We start from the raw sequence: 17,822 nt of genomic DNA on the forward strand, positions 1-17,822 counted from the left end.
GCTCTTAACATCTGTCAAAGCTACATAAAACCCAGGGTGAAGATAACTAATGTGGAGGAATGATCAATCTGTTGAGTGTATGATCTTTTTAATGGATCATGTAGACTCTCTGAAAGGAAACTCGTAAGAAAGAATAGACATAAAGGTCCATGAGTTAGATACACGAAATCGGTACTAACTTAACCATTTACAATTAGTTACTTCCTAGAGATCTTAAGAGATTCTGTTGTAGAAGGAGATGGGATAAACTCCAGTTTCTGATACAACATCGATCATTAGTGTCATTATGTCTTAGCTGAATATTACAGAAGGGATTAAAAAGTGGTAAAAACTTTGGAGACATGATACTAATGAAGCTTTTAGAGTAACCTGAAAAAAAGCAATAAAATATTTGTTATGTAGCGTATTGACAATAAAACAAAATAAGTCCTCAAGATTAGAATAACCTATAAAAAGTTTTGCACATTTAAGATATGCTTTAAGATACTTGAAGAGAACAGACAGTCCTGATAAATGGCTTCAGTTTTCATTTTTTTTCTTGGTTTCTAAGTTTCCCTTTTGATTCAGAAATAGTCTGTTCTCTTTTATATTTTTACAAGGTTGAAGGAGATCTTTAGCAAACAAGTACTAGATTGCGAATTTTATTACCCAGAGCTTACACACAATCATTTCCTTGGTGAGGAGGACAAGTATCTTAGTAACTACTGGATTTTTGCTGTTACTGACAGTTAAAAATGAAAGAAATGTGTTGCGTTTTGAAAGAGGGGTTTTTGTTGCGATTGTTTATGAAATACTGTTTTTATGTTTGTATTCTAGGCTTTTTTGTTCAAGGTTTTCCTAAACTCTTGAGGTTTCAAGAACATCATGAAAAAATACTGAATAAATTTCTATCCAAGCTTAAGCAACACTTGGTAGGTAGATGTGACATCGACTTGTACCCACTTACATCAAGAACAAAGCTAGAAGAATTGAGTGCAGCCTTTGGTCCCAATTACTTTATTGATTTGCAGTGTTATCCATTTCATTTACTATGCAGTTGTAATTCCCAGGTGTTTGAAGAGCATGAGATTTGTGGAATTTAGTATTGATGAACCATCACAGCCCTCACTCATAAAATCAGACCATTTCTTTGCAGATGATATATACAAATGGTGCAGCTTTTAAAGACATATGATCTCTCGGTAATTTTGGAGGCCTTTTTATTGCACCAAAAATACTTTAAGGGTCATACAGACTCGTCCTTAGTGAACCATACACGTGCTGTACTATAAAACATGGTAATTTAGTGAAGCACACATGCTTCACTGTAAAATGTAGAGAATCAAAATGTTGTATTACCATCCTATAGGAGAAGGATTTATTATGAAGGTGATTTCCAAAAGTGAGATTGAGGGAGAGAGAGGGGGAGGAAGGAGAAAAAGCTAGAAATCCTCCAGCATGTAAAAGATTTGCAATGAAACGGTTTCGTGCTTAGCTTTGACAGCTGCCTCCAACAGCTTTCCTAACTTTTCATATTAGATTGTCATATTTTGTTTGCTGCAATCCAGAAGTTTGAAGCCTTTGTTTTTTTCAGGACTCTCAAGAAATCTACACAAGTTTTTACACAATGAAATGGTTTTTTCAATGTTTCCTTGATCGTGTGAGTATTTCTTTACAAAACCCAATCATAAAATTATAAATACCAGACAAGAGTGAGCTGTTAATCTTATCTTGTTTTGTTTTTAATTATAGACTCCCTTTACACTAAACCTCAGAATATGGGATATCTACATCTTTGAAGGAGAACGAGTTCTTACCGCTATGTCTTACACAATCTTAAAATTACACAAAAGTAAGAAAATGTTTAAGTATAAAGATTTCACAAAGGTCAAGGCTTGACTTAACTCTGATTTCTCATTCCTCACCCAACTTCAGATTCATTTTCTTTTAGTGGTGAATTTAAAAAAATTCTTGAAAGTGAAGAAATCCTGTCCAGTTGGTAATCGGCTTCCATTGGTCCTTTCTCCTGGCTAGAAGCTCATTCGTTATATTGCAGAGGTCTTTGATTTTTTTTTTTTCCTATTTCGGTTTAATTTTCCCACTTAAGCAGTAGAATGCAATGTGTTGGTTGCACTAATAATATTATGCCTACTGAGTATTTGTTTCTATACTCTTAACACTGCTTGTCATCGGTCTCAGTCTCTGGTTTGTAGTCAGAGAACTGAGAGACCAAAGGAACCAGGCCCTTAGTTAAAACGTCTAGTGGAGACGATTTTCCCACCCTTGTTCCTCTGTCCAGGCAAAAAGCACCCAGCTCCAGGCTGTAGACCAAAGGGGATCTACACCTCCGGCTTGTCTCTCTGCTTAACTGCATGGTGGCCTCTGGGGCAAGTATAGTCACTTGTTGCCTAAATGCAAGGGTCATTTGCAGCATTTCAAGGGCCCTGTGCATTGGGCATGCAGTGCCTTACTTTACAAATCAAGAAATGAGAGTTTTCTTCTTGCCTGCGAAGAACCTTACTCATCTTAAAGTCTCAGTTCAGTCTTTAAAATTACAACTCCTCCTAGTACCTCCTCTGGTAACTCTGCAGAAAAGAGAATCTTCGAAAGCTTTAGAACTTCAAGGAGCACTTGGAGTCCAGGTCTTAGAGTGAGGTTTCACATTCATTGATCATTCTCCTCCCTTAGGTTATTCTTGAATGATTCTTCTGTTCAGCTGCCCAACTGAAATTCTAAGCTAATTGAGTCCTTGGGATCACATTTTTGTGTGTATTTTCTTTCCCTGTTGTGCTTGACATTGTTCTAAGTACATGTTTGGTATCTTAATACATAATTGTTGGATTGCTTACTTGAAAAGCAGGCCTTTGGATTATCCAAACTTGAGAGAGAAATGAAAACTCCCTTTAAAATCAAGTTTGTGTTGCTTCTTCGGAAAGATAAGGATTCAGAAGTGCTGCGGTTCATGTCCATTACTCCTGCTCCTCACTCCCGCAGCGCACACACCACAGCCCTGGGACAGCTGTCTCCCAAGCTCATGGTCTGCCGGAAAACCACGGTCCACCTCTGTCTCTCCCCCACCTGACCTCCCCCCCCCTCCTCTCCTCTTCCCTCTCCTGCCTTTCCTTCTCTCCCTGTCTTTCCTCGCCTTCTGGATTATGAACTGACCAAGATGTGGAACAAAAGTATACTTTTTTATTAAGACATATGCATACTCGTTTAATGTTCACTGAACAGCAAGAAAGTGGAAACATGATGTATTTCTCCATAGGTCTGTTCTCCATCTGAAATTCTGTTTTATGTATGAGTCTTGATTAATTTTGGCAACTGGAAAGTTTCTTCACCCTTTGCAAATAGACTTAAAACCTAATAGCTACTTTATATCCCATCGTATCATCAGACTAAATAATGTCGTTTATTTCCTCAGGAAGACAAAAGCTCAGGGACTTAATTACATGAACTTTCTTCACCGCTGTATGATGCTTCATAAACTTTCTGGGCACCTTAACCAAGAGTTTAGCTAAAGCTCCTAAGATTTTGTTCTTTTTTTTTTTTTCCTGATTGTTTTATCAACATTTAGAGACATAGCAGGTTTATCACACACTATTAGTTTTAAGTAGTAAAAAAAAAAAAAATGAGTAATAACCTAAATGGCCAGTATTAGAAAACTGATTAAGCAGATTATAGTATATCATAGTATATCCTATGGACTCAAAGTATAATCAGTTTTTTAAATTGATACGTATCTACACATCTGCTTATAGGACAGTGGCTTAGTGGGGTCATAGCTGATTTTTGCTTTCTACTTTGTATCTGTAATCTGAGTTTTTTTATTCTTTTATTTAAAATTTGTTTTTTTTATTTTTTAAAGATTTTATTTATTTATTTGACAGAGAGATAGAGAGCACAAGTAGGCAGAGTGATAGGCAGAGGGAGAGAGAGAAGCAGGCTCTCACCTGAGCAGAGAGCCCGACGCGGGGTTGGATCCCCGGACCCTGGGATCATGACCTGAGCTGAAGGCTGACACTTAACCTACTGAGCCACTCAGGCGAGGCGCCGTAATCTGAATTTTTAAAAATAAAACTAATTTCATAAGTAGAAATACAAATAAGGTTAGTAATCCAGATTTTTTAGAAATTCTGAAACTGTAACTAGAAACACTTGAAATAGGTGTGCCTATGGGAGGTGGAGCTCCATAACAATAAAACAGAAAGCCCTCATGTCAACCTGGGTGGCCCGTGTCTCTAAGAAGTACTTGGTCTCGGTTAATATTGATGTCTAAGGTGTGACGTTCTTAAATAAATCCATAAGAAGGTACTTATTAGTAATCAGTTCTCCCTGTCTTCCCGAAGAATAGATGTGACTGCTTGAGTATCATAAAATACTTCATCTTACTGAGTGTCAGTGATGGTCACAGTGCTATGTGTAAGTTGTATGCTGTGCCCCTTTTTAAAAAATACTGCACCAGAATACAATATGTTACCTTCTCAACCTGAGAAACTGTTAACCCAGCGTTTGTATTTCTCTGATTTGTTCTTAGAACATCTAATGAAATTGTCTATGGAAGAACTTGTAGAATTTCTTCAGGAGACCCTGGCAAAGGATTTTTTCTTCGAAGATGACTTTGTAATAGAGCAACTTCAGATTTCTATGGTGGAACTAAAGCGTGCAAAATTAGACCTTCCAGAACCTGGTAAGAAATCCTCAAACACTTTCTAATCTAAGTCATAATTAAAGTTGGGAAACGGTGCTGTGAACACAGGTCATTTCTGTTTCAGAACATAAGCATTATGTGTATTTGTAATGGCAAGCTGTTTATGGCTTTGTGCTTATTTTAAGAAAAAGCAAATAAATGCATTAATGAAATCTGCCTCTCCTAATAGCATAACTGTACTACCCCTGCTTAAATGTAGAAGGTTTGGATGGCAAATAATACTGATCAAGAGAAGTAATTATGGTGCTTTAAATGAGCATAAACAACAGCCTTTACTTTCAGCCTCTCAATCTGTAAAACGTAAGGAATAGCAGAGAAAATAAAAGATAACATTTTATAGAAGAGGACCCGGATACTGACGCGCTTCTGTCTGAAGCTACAGACCCCACAGATGGCGTTACTGACACTGGCGTCCAAGCCTTCTGACTGGTGACCCAGGGCTCTTGGCGGGATGTTGCCATGTAGATAACGTTTTATTTGCTTATTTCAGAACCTCTTCCAGCACCTCCTAGTAGATTTTCTGTGAGGTGCTGGGCAGGAAATTCAGCAACTGAAGAGAAAGATATGCTTCTTGTCTCGAGGTGCACACAGGGGAGACGATTTATGTGACTGATAGCAAATGAAGTCTAAATAAACAGGACAGATGGGGAGGGACCAAAGGAGGGGTCAGAGGAAAGGGGAGAGAAAGAAAATATGGAAAGATCACAGCAGGAATAACGCAAACATTTTGGCGAGATATAATTTGACAAGAAATGGTTTCTTGGGAAAGAGTCCTTTTTCGCCCATTTCTTCTCTTGTCTTTGTTCCAAGGCAATGCAGCTGTTACGTTCTCAGGTAGAGTTGGAGGTAGCATTTCCCAGTCAGTCTGGCCCGTATTTTGATGTCTTCTTAGAGATGTCTGTGCAGAACGAGCAGACGTACGTTCATGGAAAGCACCTTTTCTTCCCTTTTGTAAAAACCAAGATGCTCTGCTTTTTGGTACTTCATTTTGAGGGCTCTAATCAGTGTTTCTCCCAAGTTTGTTCTGGGTCATCAAGAACCACTAGAAAACAAACCGTCACAACAGTGGTTGCTGGTGGTCAGAGGCCTTGGCAAGCATCACGTTTGCTAAGTGAGGACACCGCTCTCGTGCTCAGTGCGATAACATCCGTTGCCCGCTGGTTCTTTACTGTAGCAGGGCACACCCGTGGGACAGCAGTGGACTAACTGTGTTAACATTTGGTCCTTTTAGTAAAAGGCATACAGAGAGAAAAAATATATATAGTAGCACTATTCAAGCATGAGAATAAAATATTGCAGAATAGGATGTTCAGCATCCAAGTAGCAGATATTACTTACTGAATGCTTAGCCTGGGCCACAGGCTACATGCACTATCTCATTTAATCCCTAAAAATAGCTCTGAAAAAGTACTCACCCACCTTTTACACGTGAACAAACTTAGTAGTAGTAGTTTGTAAGATCTTTTTACTAGGAGGTGATAGACTCGGGATTGAGGGGGAGGTGCGGATAAAGGGAGACCGGACCCAGAACACCAGGCCCATCGGCTAAAGCTTGTCCTGATCTTACTGACAAAGGGCAGAGTGGTGAGGCGGCTCTGCACTTTCTCTGGGACAATAATCTGTCTCTCCTCCGTATCTCTACTTCTACGACGTCGACTATCTGGGCTTTGCGCTCTGCAGCCTGGCCAGTGGTATCCTCTTGAAATTATTGCAATCTGTCTGTGAACATTAAGGCCATTAAATGGTCATTGTAGTAAGACATTTTAACCTCCCATCATCTTAAAAGCACACATAAGCATCTTATGTCTTTGTGGCTCCTGATGGGCTGCCTCACTTAGCACTTGGTTTTCCCATCCCTGCACAGCACACGGTATTTTGAATTGCTCATTTTTTTTTTTCCCCATTGGATCAAGTTTTCCGTTGTTTTGATTTGCACTTCTTTAATTTTGATTGAGTGTCTTTCTTTTATTTCTATTGGGCCTTTTATCTCTTTCTCTCTAAACTGTTCATCTCCTGCCCATTTTTCTCCTGCTGTATCCACGCACATCTTCCTAAGTAAAGGAAATTAATTAGCCAGTTTATTGTATGTGTTACAGATACTTTTCATAAAGAATTTTCCACATGCTGAGTGAAAGATTTTTGGTTACCCACATTTTCTTTTGCAACTTTTACGCTTTTGCTTTTTTATGCTTAAGTCCTTAGCCCTATCTCGAATTACTTTTAAGGGAAGAGTTTTAAGGGTGTGTTTTTAATTTCCGGGAATTTACGAATTTTCCAGTTTTACTTCTGTTGACTGACCTCTGACTTTGTCCTGTCATGCCCAGAGAAGATACTTTGTAGAAAATCTGTCTCTTAAAATCTGTTTGAGATCCGTCTGTGATGTAACATGTACTAGAAAATGTTTCACGTGCACTTAAGCAGAATGTGGATGCTGGGGCGCCTGGGTGGCTCAGGCGGTTAAGCATCTGCCTTTTGGCTCAGGTCTGGGCTCCCTAGTTCAACAAGGAGCCTGCTTCTCCCTCTGCCTACTGCTACCCCTGCTTGTACTCTCTCCTCATTCTCTCTCTGACAAACAAATAAATAAAATCTTAAAAAAAAAAAAAAAGAGTGTGTATGCTGTAGTTGTTGGGTAGGGAGTTCTGTAATTGTCTGTTAGATCTGGTTGGTTTATTGTGTTGTTTACATCCTCTGTGTCCTCATGTTCCACCTGGTGGTTCTGTCGCTTGCTGTGGGCCAGTTACTGAAGTTTCCAGCTATTGTTGTAGAACTGTTTCTCCCTTCACTTCTGTCAGTTTGTGTGGCATATATTTTGATAGTCTATTATTAGGTGCATACATATTGGCCATTATTATATCTGCTTGCTGTATTGTACATTTTATTACGATATAATGTCCTTTTTTTGTCTCTTGTAACTTTTTTTTAGATGTATAGTCTATTTTGTCTGCTGTAGTGTAGCTACCCCTACTCCCTTTTGTCACTTTTGGCTTGGAATGTTTTTTTCCATCCTTTCGCTTTCAGTGTGTGGGTGTCTTTTGATCCAAAGAGAGTCTCCCGAAGGTAACATAGAGTTGGATCATGTGTCTTTATCCATTCTGCCAATCTCTGTCTTTTGATTTAAGAGTTTAAACCATTCACTTTTAAAGTAATTACTGACAGGGAAGGACTTCTGTCATTTTGGTATTTATTTTCTATATACTTTAAAGAATTTTGTCTCTTATTTCCTGGATTACTATCTTACTTTCCATTTTGGTTGATTGTTTTATTGTGAAATGTTGAAATTACTTATTTTCTTCTGTGTATATTCTATAGCTATTTGTGGCAGGGGGAAGTTAAAGGAGCTATGGTTAACATCCTAAAGTTATAACTCTCTAATTTCAATTTGAGGATTAACTTCAATAACTCTACTCCTTTACAGCTCCATTCCCCAACCCTTTCAGTTGTTGATGTTTCCACATGACATTTTTATACATTCTGTGCCTGAAACCTTAAAATAATAATAATTTTATAATTTTAAGTTTTATTTTTTTATTAACATATAATTTACTATATGTTTCCGGGGTACAGGTGTGTGATTATCGATCTTACACAGCGCTCACCACAACGCATGCCCTCCCCAGTGTCCATTACCCAGCCACCCCATCCCTCGCAGCCCCATCCACTCCAGCAATAATTCTTTTAAATGCATTAGTCTCTTAAATTATGGAGAAAACAAAATGTGGAGTTACAAACTGAAGTTACAACAATATTAGCTTTTACAAATAATTGGTTTTTTAAAACTATTATTCTCTTAAATCATGTAGACAAAGTGGAGTTACAAATCATTGTTATAGTAATAATAGCTTTTATAATTCCCCGTGGTTTTACCTGTATTGCTGTCTTTCTTTTTTTAATTTCTTTTTTTAATTTAAATTCAACATGTAATATATCATTAGTTTTTGATGTAATGTTCAATAATTCATGAGTTAGGGGCACCTGGGTGGCTCAGTGGATTAAGCTGCTGCCTTTGGCTCAGGTCATGATCTCAAGGTTCTGAGATCAAGCCCCACATCAGGCTCTCTGCTCAGCAGGGAGCTTGCTTCCTCCTCTCTCTCTGCCTACTTGTGAACTCTCTTTCTCTATCAAATAAATAAATAAAATCTTTTAAAAAAGTAATTCATGAGTTGCATATAACAACTAGTGCTCATCACATCTTTATTTCTTTTTATGCCTTTGAATTTCTGAGTAATGTCCTTTCATTTAATACTGCACCCTTAAACATTTCTTTCAAGGCAGGTCTAGTGGTAACAGACTCCTTCCACTTTTGTTTATCTGGGATTGTCTAAATTTCCCCCTCACTATTAAAAGACAGTTGTAATAGATATAGGATTCTTGGTTGATAGTTTTTTCTTTTTAATGCTTTGACTATGTTGGCTGACTGCCTTCTGGCCCCCAAAGTTTCTGATGAGAAATCTGCTTATAACCTTATGAGGATACCTTGTATATGATAAGTTGCTTCTCTCTTACTGCTTTCAAGATTCTGTCTTTTGAAAGTTTAACTGTAATGTGTCTCAGTGTGGGTTTCTTTGAGTTCATTTTACTTGGAAATCTTTAAGCTTCTTGGAGATTTAAATTCATGTCCTTAATTAAATTTGGGAAGTTTTCAGCCATTATTTTGTCAAATATTTTCTCTTTCCAGTCTCTCTCTCCTTCTGGGACTCCCAAAAGGCATTTGTCTATCTGCCTGATGGTTTCCAGTCCCTTAGGCTCTGTTCACTTTTCATCAATGTTTCTTCTTTCTATTCCTCAGTCTTCATAATTTCCATTGTCCTATCTTCAAGTTGGCTGATTCTTTCTTCTGCCGCTTAAATCTGCCTTTGAATGCTCTAGTGATTATTCAATTTCATTTATTATATTTTTCAGTTCCACAATCTTCTATGTGTTCTCTTTATTCATATTATCATTTTGTTCATACATGATTTTCTTAACCTTATCCACATCTTCCTTTAGTTCTTTGATCTTAAGACACTTAAAGTTTTTGTCTAGTTTATCTGCCATTGGTCTTTTTCAGGACAGTTTTCAGGGACAAAATTCAGTTTGATTTTTTTTTTCCCCCTTTGAATGAGCCATGCTTTTCTGTTTCTTTGTATCTCCGGTGATTTTTTTGTTGTTGTTGAAAACTGGACATTTGTATCCAGCACTGTAACTCTGGAGTTTTCTCCGTTTTCCCCAAGTTTGCTGTTTTTTGTTGTTTTGTTTGTTTGTTTTATTGTTGTAGGCTGTGTCTGTGGCAAGGATGAGCCACAAATGTAAACTGAAGTTCTTCTCAGAACCTTTTCTGAAACTTTCCCTGAACCTGTATAGTCATCACTTTCTAATTTTCCCCACATATGTAGTAGTTTTCAAATGTCCTAGTCTTTTATATCTGCCTCCCAGAAGGGGAGAAAAGTAAAAAGAAGAAGAAAAAGGGGACTGACCCTTTAAAGTCCCTGAAAGTCGCCTAGAGGGGCTTTCAGCAATGGTGGAGGTACAACAAAAGTGGCCTCCCCTCTTTGTCCACACCTCTCTGATAGATAGTGACTTTGTTTTTAATCTTTCCCTCGATGGTTTTAGCTTCCATTAATAATCTTTGCCAAAAACAAATATTTTATTATAGGTTGTAAAGTAGTAATTTTTCAAATTCCATTATTTCTTTTACATTTAGCAACAGATTTTCTTTTGTAAAAGAGTTTTCTCTTCGTTACCAACAGGGGCTCTTTAGTTACCTTAAGATGTATTTCCTACTGACGGGGCAGAATAAATGCTTAATTGTATTCTTTTACCAATTTTCAAACTTAGGAGTTGATGTTCTTGATTACCTCCAGTGGCAGAAAGTGAGCTTTTGTTTTGGCTTTCTCACTGTGAATCCATGGAATTTGCTATATTCTTAATGTTTCAACCAGATACAGTTGTTACTGTTTTAATACCCACGTTATTCTCTGTTTGGCCAGTGGGAGCTCCCTTAAACTGATTTCTGTGTTCTTCTGACTCAACACTATTCGTCCTTGAACATTTCCATGCGACAAGATAGTTCTGGCTTACCCTAAAAATCCCCTATTCCTCAGTTTTATTACAGAAATAATTTATGAATATATCCTCATAAGAACTGTAGATAATCTTTGCAGTATGTTGAGTGAAGTATGAAGGCTTTCCGTTAGTTCAGGTTGGTGAATATTCTTTGAGTCCATTTCCTTTGCTTTTACCTATAAACTTGTAATGAAAGCACTTATATTTACATAAATGTACACAGCTTTTTCGTGACTGTCTTTCGTCAACAAATGTTTCCTTCTCTTCCTAATTTGCTGTTTATCTTTATATTCTTGTTTGTGTCAGTCTTTTGTTTATTAGGAGTATATCAAGCCTTTCCTGTATGTCACTTATCTGATTTCCAACCATTTGTGTTTTGTCTTATGTTGTTTCTGTTTTACTGATTAATTCTATCATGCCGTTCTTTTTGACCGGTGCTGCAGTAACCACGTATAAAGTAGTTAGAAAGTTTTATTTTTCCATCTCTTAACGTAACTCATCTCTGAAGACCCCGGTTTAAATAAGCGTACAAGTAAAGCATTAAGATGACTCCCATCATTTCCCACATACCCCATTGGCTTGTGATCTTGAGGTCGAACTATCCCTTGGTTCTCATCAGCTATCTCTCTTCTATTCACAAGAGACTGTCTGGCAAAGACTTTGCCAGTTAGGGAAGTCACTCTGGTTAGAAAGCCCATGTTGATCCATGGTGACTGCCTGCCCGTTTGGCCCAGCTCTAGCTTATGACCATATGACCTTAAAGAATCAAGAGCAAATTTTTCTTACAATAATTGAGAGAGCCCTTTTAATTTTTATCTTTTATTTTAGGTATCAGAAAACATGAAACTTAAGGAACTTTGTTCAGAAAGGAGAGCATTTTGTTGCTTTTAGCTGTGGGAAATGTTCTTTTTCATCCTAGGGAAATTGGATTTTTAAAATTTTGTCTCTTTACAGCAAAACTTTGCCAGCTTCAGATTGCCTTTTCCCTTCTGTATGGTTTTTTTGTAATGGCCACCAGAAGTTTTGACAGGAATGGAGGAAGAAAATGTTCATTTTCCCATTTTTTTCCTGTTTATTTCCTGTCATGGTAAAATGTTCAACTTTACCCCATCTTCACAGTCTCCAGAATCTCCCCATCACCCCCGCTTACTAGTACTTCACCCGGTGACAGTCCATTCAGACATTCAGACACCAGGTTTTGTGTTTCTCTGGATGCCTCCTCTCCAGCCTCACTGGGGGGCTGAGTCGTCCACACCCAGAGCACGGACTCCAGTGCTGCCCCTTGTCTTGCCAGAGCCACCAGGGGGCGCTGCTGTGTCGGACAGAGAAGATGAGGCTCCCTGGTTTGACCTCAGATCCTCACCCAGTCTGCCCGTCTGCTTATTTTCCTATTTCCCTCCTACCCACCTCCTCAGACACGTTTAACATAGTAACAATAATGGCAAACTTTTGAGTCTTAAATGATAGTCTTCTCGCAAAATGCATTCTTTACATATTCGTGTCACTTAATTTTTTTCAACAGCCCTTTGGAATAAGGTTTTTTGTTGACTCAGGTTTGTTAATATCCTTGAGGACAGTTTTTGGTGCACAGAATTATTGAGGTTTCTAAAAATTAGTATTTGATTTCTTAAAGTTCCAAATCCCGAAACCTAGTTCTTCTTTTAGTCTGGTAATCCAGTTTATAAAAGTCAGTAGATTGTTTTTAAATTTGGGAAAATTTACCATTCTCTTTTAAAGGGCACATTAATGTTTGGTTAATGTTAATGATAGTTAACATTTGGTTCCATTTACAGATGAAGTCCTACAAACATTTTAAATTGCATTTATAAATTTAATATATGCAGTTCCTTAAACATAACTTTTAAATTTCAAAACAAAGCCTTCCCTAGTTCTTAAAGAACTTCTGTGATAAATTTAAGAATTTGCTGAACCTCCAGTCCCTTAAAAATTAGTTACACTACTATTTATAAATTTCACATCCTAAGTTCAAATCTGTTTGGCATAAAAAAGCAACTTGGGCCAAATTCTCTTAATGTAAATATATAAAATACTAAATATGGACAGATTCCTTAATGCAAAAAATACAGAATTAATCCTGTATTTAATTCTCTTCAGTTTTTCTATACTTAATTCTAGATCTTTATGAATGAAAAAAATGAATTTCAAATACATTTGGAAGGTACTTTGTCAGTTGAAATAAGAGCCAGGACTCCCAACTAAATTCTCATCAGTCACGAACTTATAGGCAGAACCACTTTTTATTATCACTGGGTCTGTGCCCCTCAGACGGCTCAGACACATAGTCAGACACCGTGGATCCTGCTTGCACACCACCTAATTCTTTCTTCTCCTTGAGGAATTCTGCAGCTTTCGACCCGGGAGGATTGGACTTAGCTTTTGTTTTTCGTCTTTTGGGGGTTTTTTGGACTTTTACTTTCACCTTTTACCTTTCAACGTCTTTGAACATGATGGAATCCTGTGTTCCTTTGTTTTTTTATCTGAAAGGACCATAAATTTTTTTTTTTTTTTTTTTTTTTTTTTTTTTTTTGTTAAGATTAGCGTGGGTCTGTTGGGGAGGTGGGGGTGGGGAAGGGAAGGGAGTGGGTGGGGGAGGGGCAGAGGGAGAAGCAGGCATGCCTGGGAACCAGGATCCTGGGATCATGACCTGAGCTGGAAGCAGACTGACTGAGCCACCCAGGCACCCATGAAGGACCCTAAATCTTGTATTAGGAGACGTTTTAGTTTAATTTTGAATAGCTTTCATGCTTGTTCTGGCATCAGTAGTAGTAGTAGCAGCTTGGAGATTAGGAACCTGGGGCTTGGAGCTTAAGCAGTGCCCAAGGTCCCACCCCGGTGACCAGGCCTGATTGCCAAGCCAGCTCCCTACCTTACAGCAGACCGCCTGCCCCCTCAGGGCCCCGCTGCCGTGTTATGCGCTCCTACTACTTTGCCTTGGGATATGCTTTTCCCCCAAGGACACCCTGGACAATTCTCCAGGTGCCTCTGTCCCCTTCCATTCTGTTTGTTTTCACGACTTGGCTTAAGCATCATCTCCTCCTTCTGCCTTGTCAGCCAGTTGCAGCCTCCCGAGCCGCAGAACTCAAGCCCCGGGGTTTTGTCCCTGGGGCGCACCCTGTGTGTGCTCCCAGTGCTCTTCGTGTCACCAGCACCTACTTCAGTGCCCGTAGAATGGGCATTCAGTCAGTATTTCTTAATGAACTAATGAAGTTTTCATCTATTCTTTAGATAATAAAGGCTGCCATCTACAAACGGTTAGCTCGCATGAGGCAGTGTTTTGAGGTAATGGAACTGGTTCGTATCCTGATCACATACACACATACAAAGGAGTCAACTGTGTTGTTTGTTAGTTAAAAAACAAAACAAAACAAAACTGTCGCACTTTCTGAGGGTTTAGGTGGGTTTTCACTTTTGTTTGTATAATAGAAATTGATATTAAATGTGCTCAGCAGGGGTTTTTTTTGTTTTGTTTTGTTTTGTTTTACATATGTATACGTGTGAATTCAAACACTAGGATCACAAAGTGCAGATTTTAAAAATTATTTCAGGGGCACCCGAGTGGCACAGTCACTTGAGTATCTGACTCTTGGTTTCGGCTCAGCTTGGCTGTCCGCTATGGACCGAATGTCAGGGTCGCGCGATGGAACCCTGCATGGGCTCTGTCCTTAGTGGGGAGTCTGCTTAAGACTTCCTCTCCCGGGGCGCCTGGGTGGCTCAGTGGGTTAAAGCCTCTGCCTTCGGCTCAGGTCATGATCCCAGGGTCCTGGGATCGAGTCCCCCATCGGGCTGTCCGCTCCGCGGATAGCCTGCTTCCTCCTCCCTCTCTTTCTGTCTGCCTCTCTGCCTACTTGTGATCTCTGTCTGTTAAATAAATAAATAAAATCTTAAAAAAAAAAAAAAAAAGACTTCCTCTCCTGCTCCTCTGTTCCCCGACACTCCTGTGCTTTTGCTCTCTCTAAATAAGTCAATCTTAAAAATAGTTATTTCACAAACATGTATTGATTTTTGTGGCATTAAATGGTTTTATAAGAGATTTATCAATGTGTTTAACTAATTCTCTCCTTTCTGTTTCCCGTCTTCCAAGTTTTGTCTGATGAGAAAAAAAAGTCAAGCCTATGAACTAACTACAATGATTAAAGAACATATTTTTTTCCCTATTATAGCTGTAAATACAGCACACTATTTCCCTATAGAAAGGAGGTATGATTGTTGATGGCTATAATAATTCTTGAATTGTATATTTTTCTGGCTAATGGTACATTAAACAGAAATAAAGCCATTTGACTTTTCAGATGTAAACGTGAAACCACTGATTTTGTGACAATATTTTCAAACTCAGACTTTGTATTTGATCTGGGAAGGAATAAGATGACTCCTAGAATAATTTTCCTGACAACAGCCCCTGCCATTTCTTACTGAAAACTGTTAGAACAGTGAGAGTACATATATTCTATTGTTGAAATTGAAGCGTAGGGGGTTACTCACAAGAGAGAGCACTTTGAGCGCTTTGCTGTAATGCTGTGTCTCTTGTTGGGAGAACGGAACTGGTAATGCCTTCCCAGACCATTGACCTGCAAGGCTTGTAATTTGGTGTAGTGCCCACAGGGTGGCAGCAGAGACCTGCGTAAGAGCAAAGATGACCAAACCTGAGGGGGTTTTTAGGGATTCTCTTGTGGTTTTTTTGTTTGTTTGTTTTGTTTAAGGGATGGTTAGACTATTCTTTCTCTTGTCCTCCCCCCCTTTTTTTAAGAAAAAAAGTTCCAAAAACCAACTAACAAGCTCTTTTGTCTTTATTAAAATATGTCAAGTTGACAGTGGCATAAAAATATTTTTGTAATGTGATATTTTCACAAAGATGTCCCTGTTGTATATGATAAGAATTGTGGTGCTTTCCCACCCTTTAAGAGTAGGGCAGTAATTATTTCAGACACCTCTGTTTTCAAGGGGAAGAAGAAAATTAAATCACGGGCACGGAGTTTATACTGGGGCGAGCGCAGACAGTACTGTGGCTGTTGAAGAGCTCAGAACTTAAGTACGGAGAATAAATGTTGATCCACTCTGCCTGTGTAGAGCCATCTCTTTTGACATCAGTTAGGCTCAGGCTCGAATCTTACAACTACCCTTCACCGCTTGGGGTGAAAGGAACAGGTAAACCAGACAAAGCCAAGTTCAGCAGCGTTCATGTGTATGGGTGCGCGGGGGTTCCGATAGGTTAAGGTGGGTGTGAGGACAGTACAAGGATGTTTACTGCTTATTTGGGCCACATTTATGGGAAAACGGTGAGGACTATTTACTAGCATAGGATGGCACTGGTCCTCCTTGAGCGGTCTACACAGTCTGTCTTCAGCTCAGCAAAGGTTGAATAATTCATCTTCAGGAAAGCATTGCCTTTATCACAAAGTCAGATAGAGTTTTCTTCCAGATGGCATCATTACCGACGTCGGATTGCCCCGGCACCGGGTCCTCGAGTTTGGGTACTGCCGTGGGAACGGAGCGGCCTCTGCCCCGCCCGGTTTCTGTGAAACCCCAGCAAGTCCCCGCTCCGACATGAGCCTCTCCGGGAAGGGAGACGCTGTTCTGCTCCTCTCTTCCCTGTGGCCGCCTCCACTTTCTGCCCTTGGGCCCCCCTTCCTTCTCTTTCTGGTCCCGTCATTCACCTCTCCTCTCGCGCCTGCTTTCTCTCCTCACCGCCTCTTTCCCCTTTTCCTCTCTGGGCACTTCTTCCCCCGCTTCTCACTTCCCCTCCCCTTGAGAGAGACAGCCCTCCTCCCCAGTCGTGTGGCCCCGGACGGCCGAGGTCCTGCGCTGAGGTACAGGCAATGTGTGTATGTTTTTGTTTTAATTTTTATTTTTTATTGACATATAATGTAGCATTAGCCCCAGGGGTGCAGGTCTGTGAATCATCAGGCTTACTCGCTTCATAGCACTCACCATAGCACATGTCCCCCCCAATGTCCATCACCCCAGCCCCCTTCTAACGTGCGTGTGTATCTTCCATCACTGTCGGGTTCTGAGAATTCTATGCCAGTTAGAGATGTGAGATCAGTTACGGGAATAGCTCGAGCACAGCCTAATCCCACAGTGTCCTCAGTCAGCAGGCGTTTATGGAAAGGAGGTGCTGATGCCAGGACCCCATGTTCGTGCCTCCTGTTAGTCTTCAGCACACCCCCGGGTCACAGATGACTGTGGGAAGGAGAGCTGACCAGACACTGCTGTAAATTAAGTGAATCCCAGTCTGCAGTCTGGCCCTGGTGCCCGTGAATATCCTGGCCCTGCATAGTCTCACTTGTGTTATTATCTTTAAAATTGGGAAGAACTGAGTTTCTTAAGCCCCTGCATTTTGGAAGGTTCTTTCTTAAATCTCTGTCTACTGCCTCTTTCAAATTGTTTTACCTCCCTCTATGCTTATTGAAAATCTCCTTGAGGACAGAGAGGCCATATCCTCTAAATGTCTTTGTACATTTGCGGTCCTCACCCTGTGCCTGCTACAGGCCCCAGTGCCTAATGAGGGATTGCCGTTTAGAAATTAACTAAATGCAGTGTCATTTTGTCTGCATTGGATTTTTTTTTCCCCTTTAAACCCTGCTACGTCTAGTTTCTTGGCTGGTAGATCTTGGGTATTTATAATCATTATGTTTCTGTGCCGTGCATAGGGACAGTGTGCCATTAGGCTACGATGAGAATGAATGGACATTTTGTCACCACCTCACTTGTAATTCCGTGACTGTCTTAAATCCTAGAGGTTGGGATGCGGAGGAAGTCACTTGAAGCAGGTCATTGTCTACCAGGGGAAAGGGACACGCGTGTCTGGCTACCATGAAGGAGCTTGGACATGCCACTTTTTGGATATTTTAGAACAGTCACAATTTTTTCCCCCATGTGGATTTGGGCCTCTTGCCCATTTGGAAAATGGAACATGTTTTCTTTGAATTCTGCGATATGTAGATGCACAGAACATTAATGTTCCTTCCTCAGAAAACTTGCTCTATTGACTTGAGTATCAAGTGGTGTTGAATGCAGGGGGAAGGGGCGCCTGTGAGGCTCAGTCCCTTAAGCACCTGCCTTTGGCTCA

The 17,822-nt window shown here is 39.8% G+C and overlaps 1 protein-coding gene across 3 annotated transcripts in view; it reads left to right on the forward strand.

The window, feature by feature from the left end:
• Positions 1 to 17,822, forward strand: part of USP6NL (USP6 N-terminal like) — a 166,960-nt gene that overhangs the window by 138,122 nt on the left and 11,016 nt on the right. For all 3 annotated transcript variants that reach the window (XR_006608808.1, XM_045087431.1, XM_004757966.3), the window contains 4 exons: positions 817 to 911; positions 1,574 to 1,639; positions 1,732 to 1,831; positions 4,517 to 4,669. Coding sequence is in view for 2 of the 3 variants with exons in the window: in XM_045087431.1 (XP_044943366.1) it covers positions 817 to 911; positions 1,574 to 1,639; positions 1,732 to 1,831; positions 4,517 to 4,669 (414 nt within the window). In the remaining variant the exon portion in view is untranslated. The remainder of the gene's footprint in view (positions 1 to 816; positions 912 to 1,573; positions 1,640 to 1,731; positions 1,832 to 4,516; positions 4,670 to 17,822) is intronic.

This window comes from Mustela putorius, unplaced genomic scaffold (genome assembly GCF_011764305.1).
Source record: "Mustela putorius furo isolate JIRA1106 unplaced genomic scaffold, ASM1176430v1.1 tig00001130_pilon_pilon_pilon, whole genome shotgun sequence".
In the NCBI taxonomy this organism is placed as follows: Eukaryota; Metazoa; Chordata; class Mammalia; order Carnivora; family Mustelidae; genus Mustela; species Mustela putorius.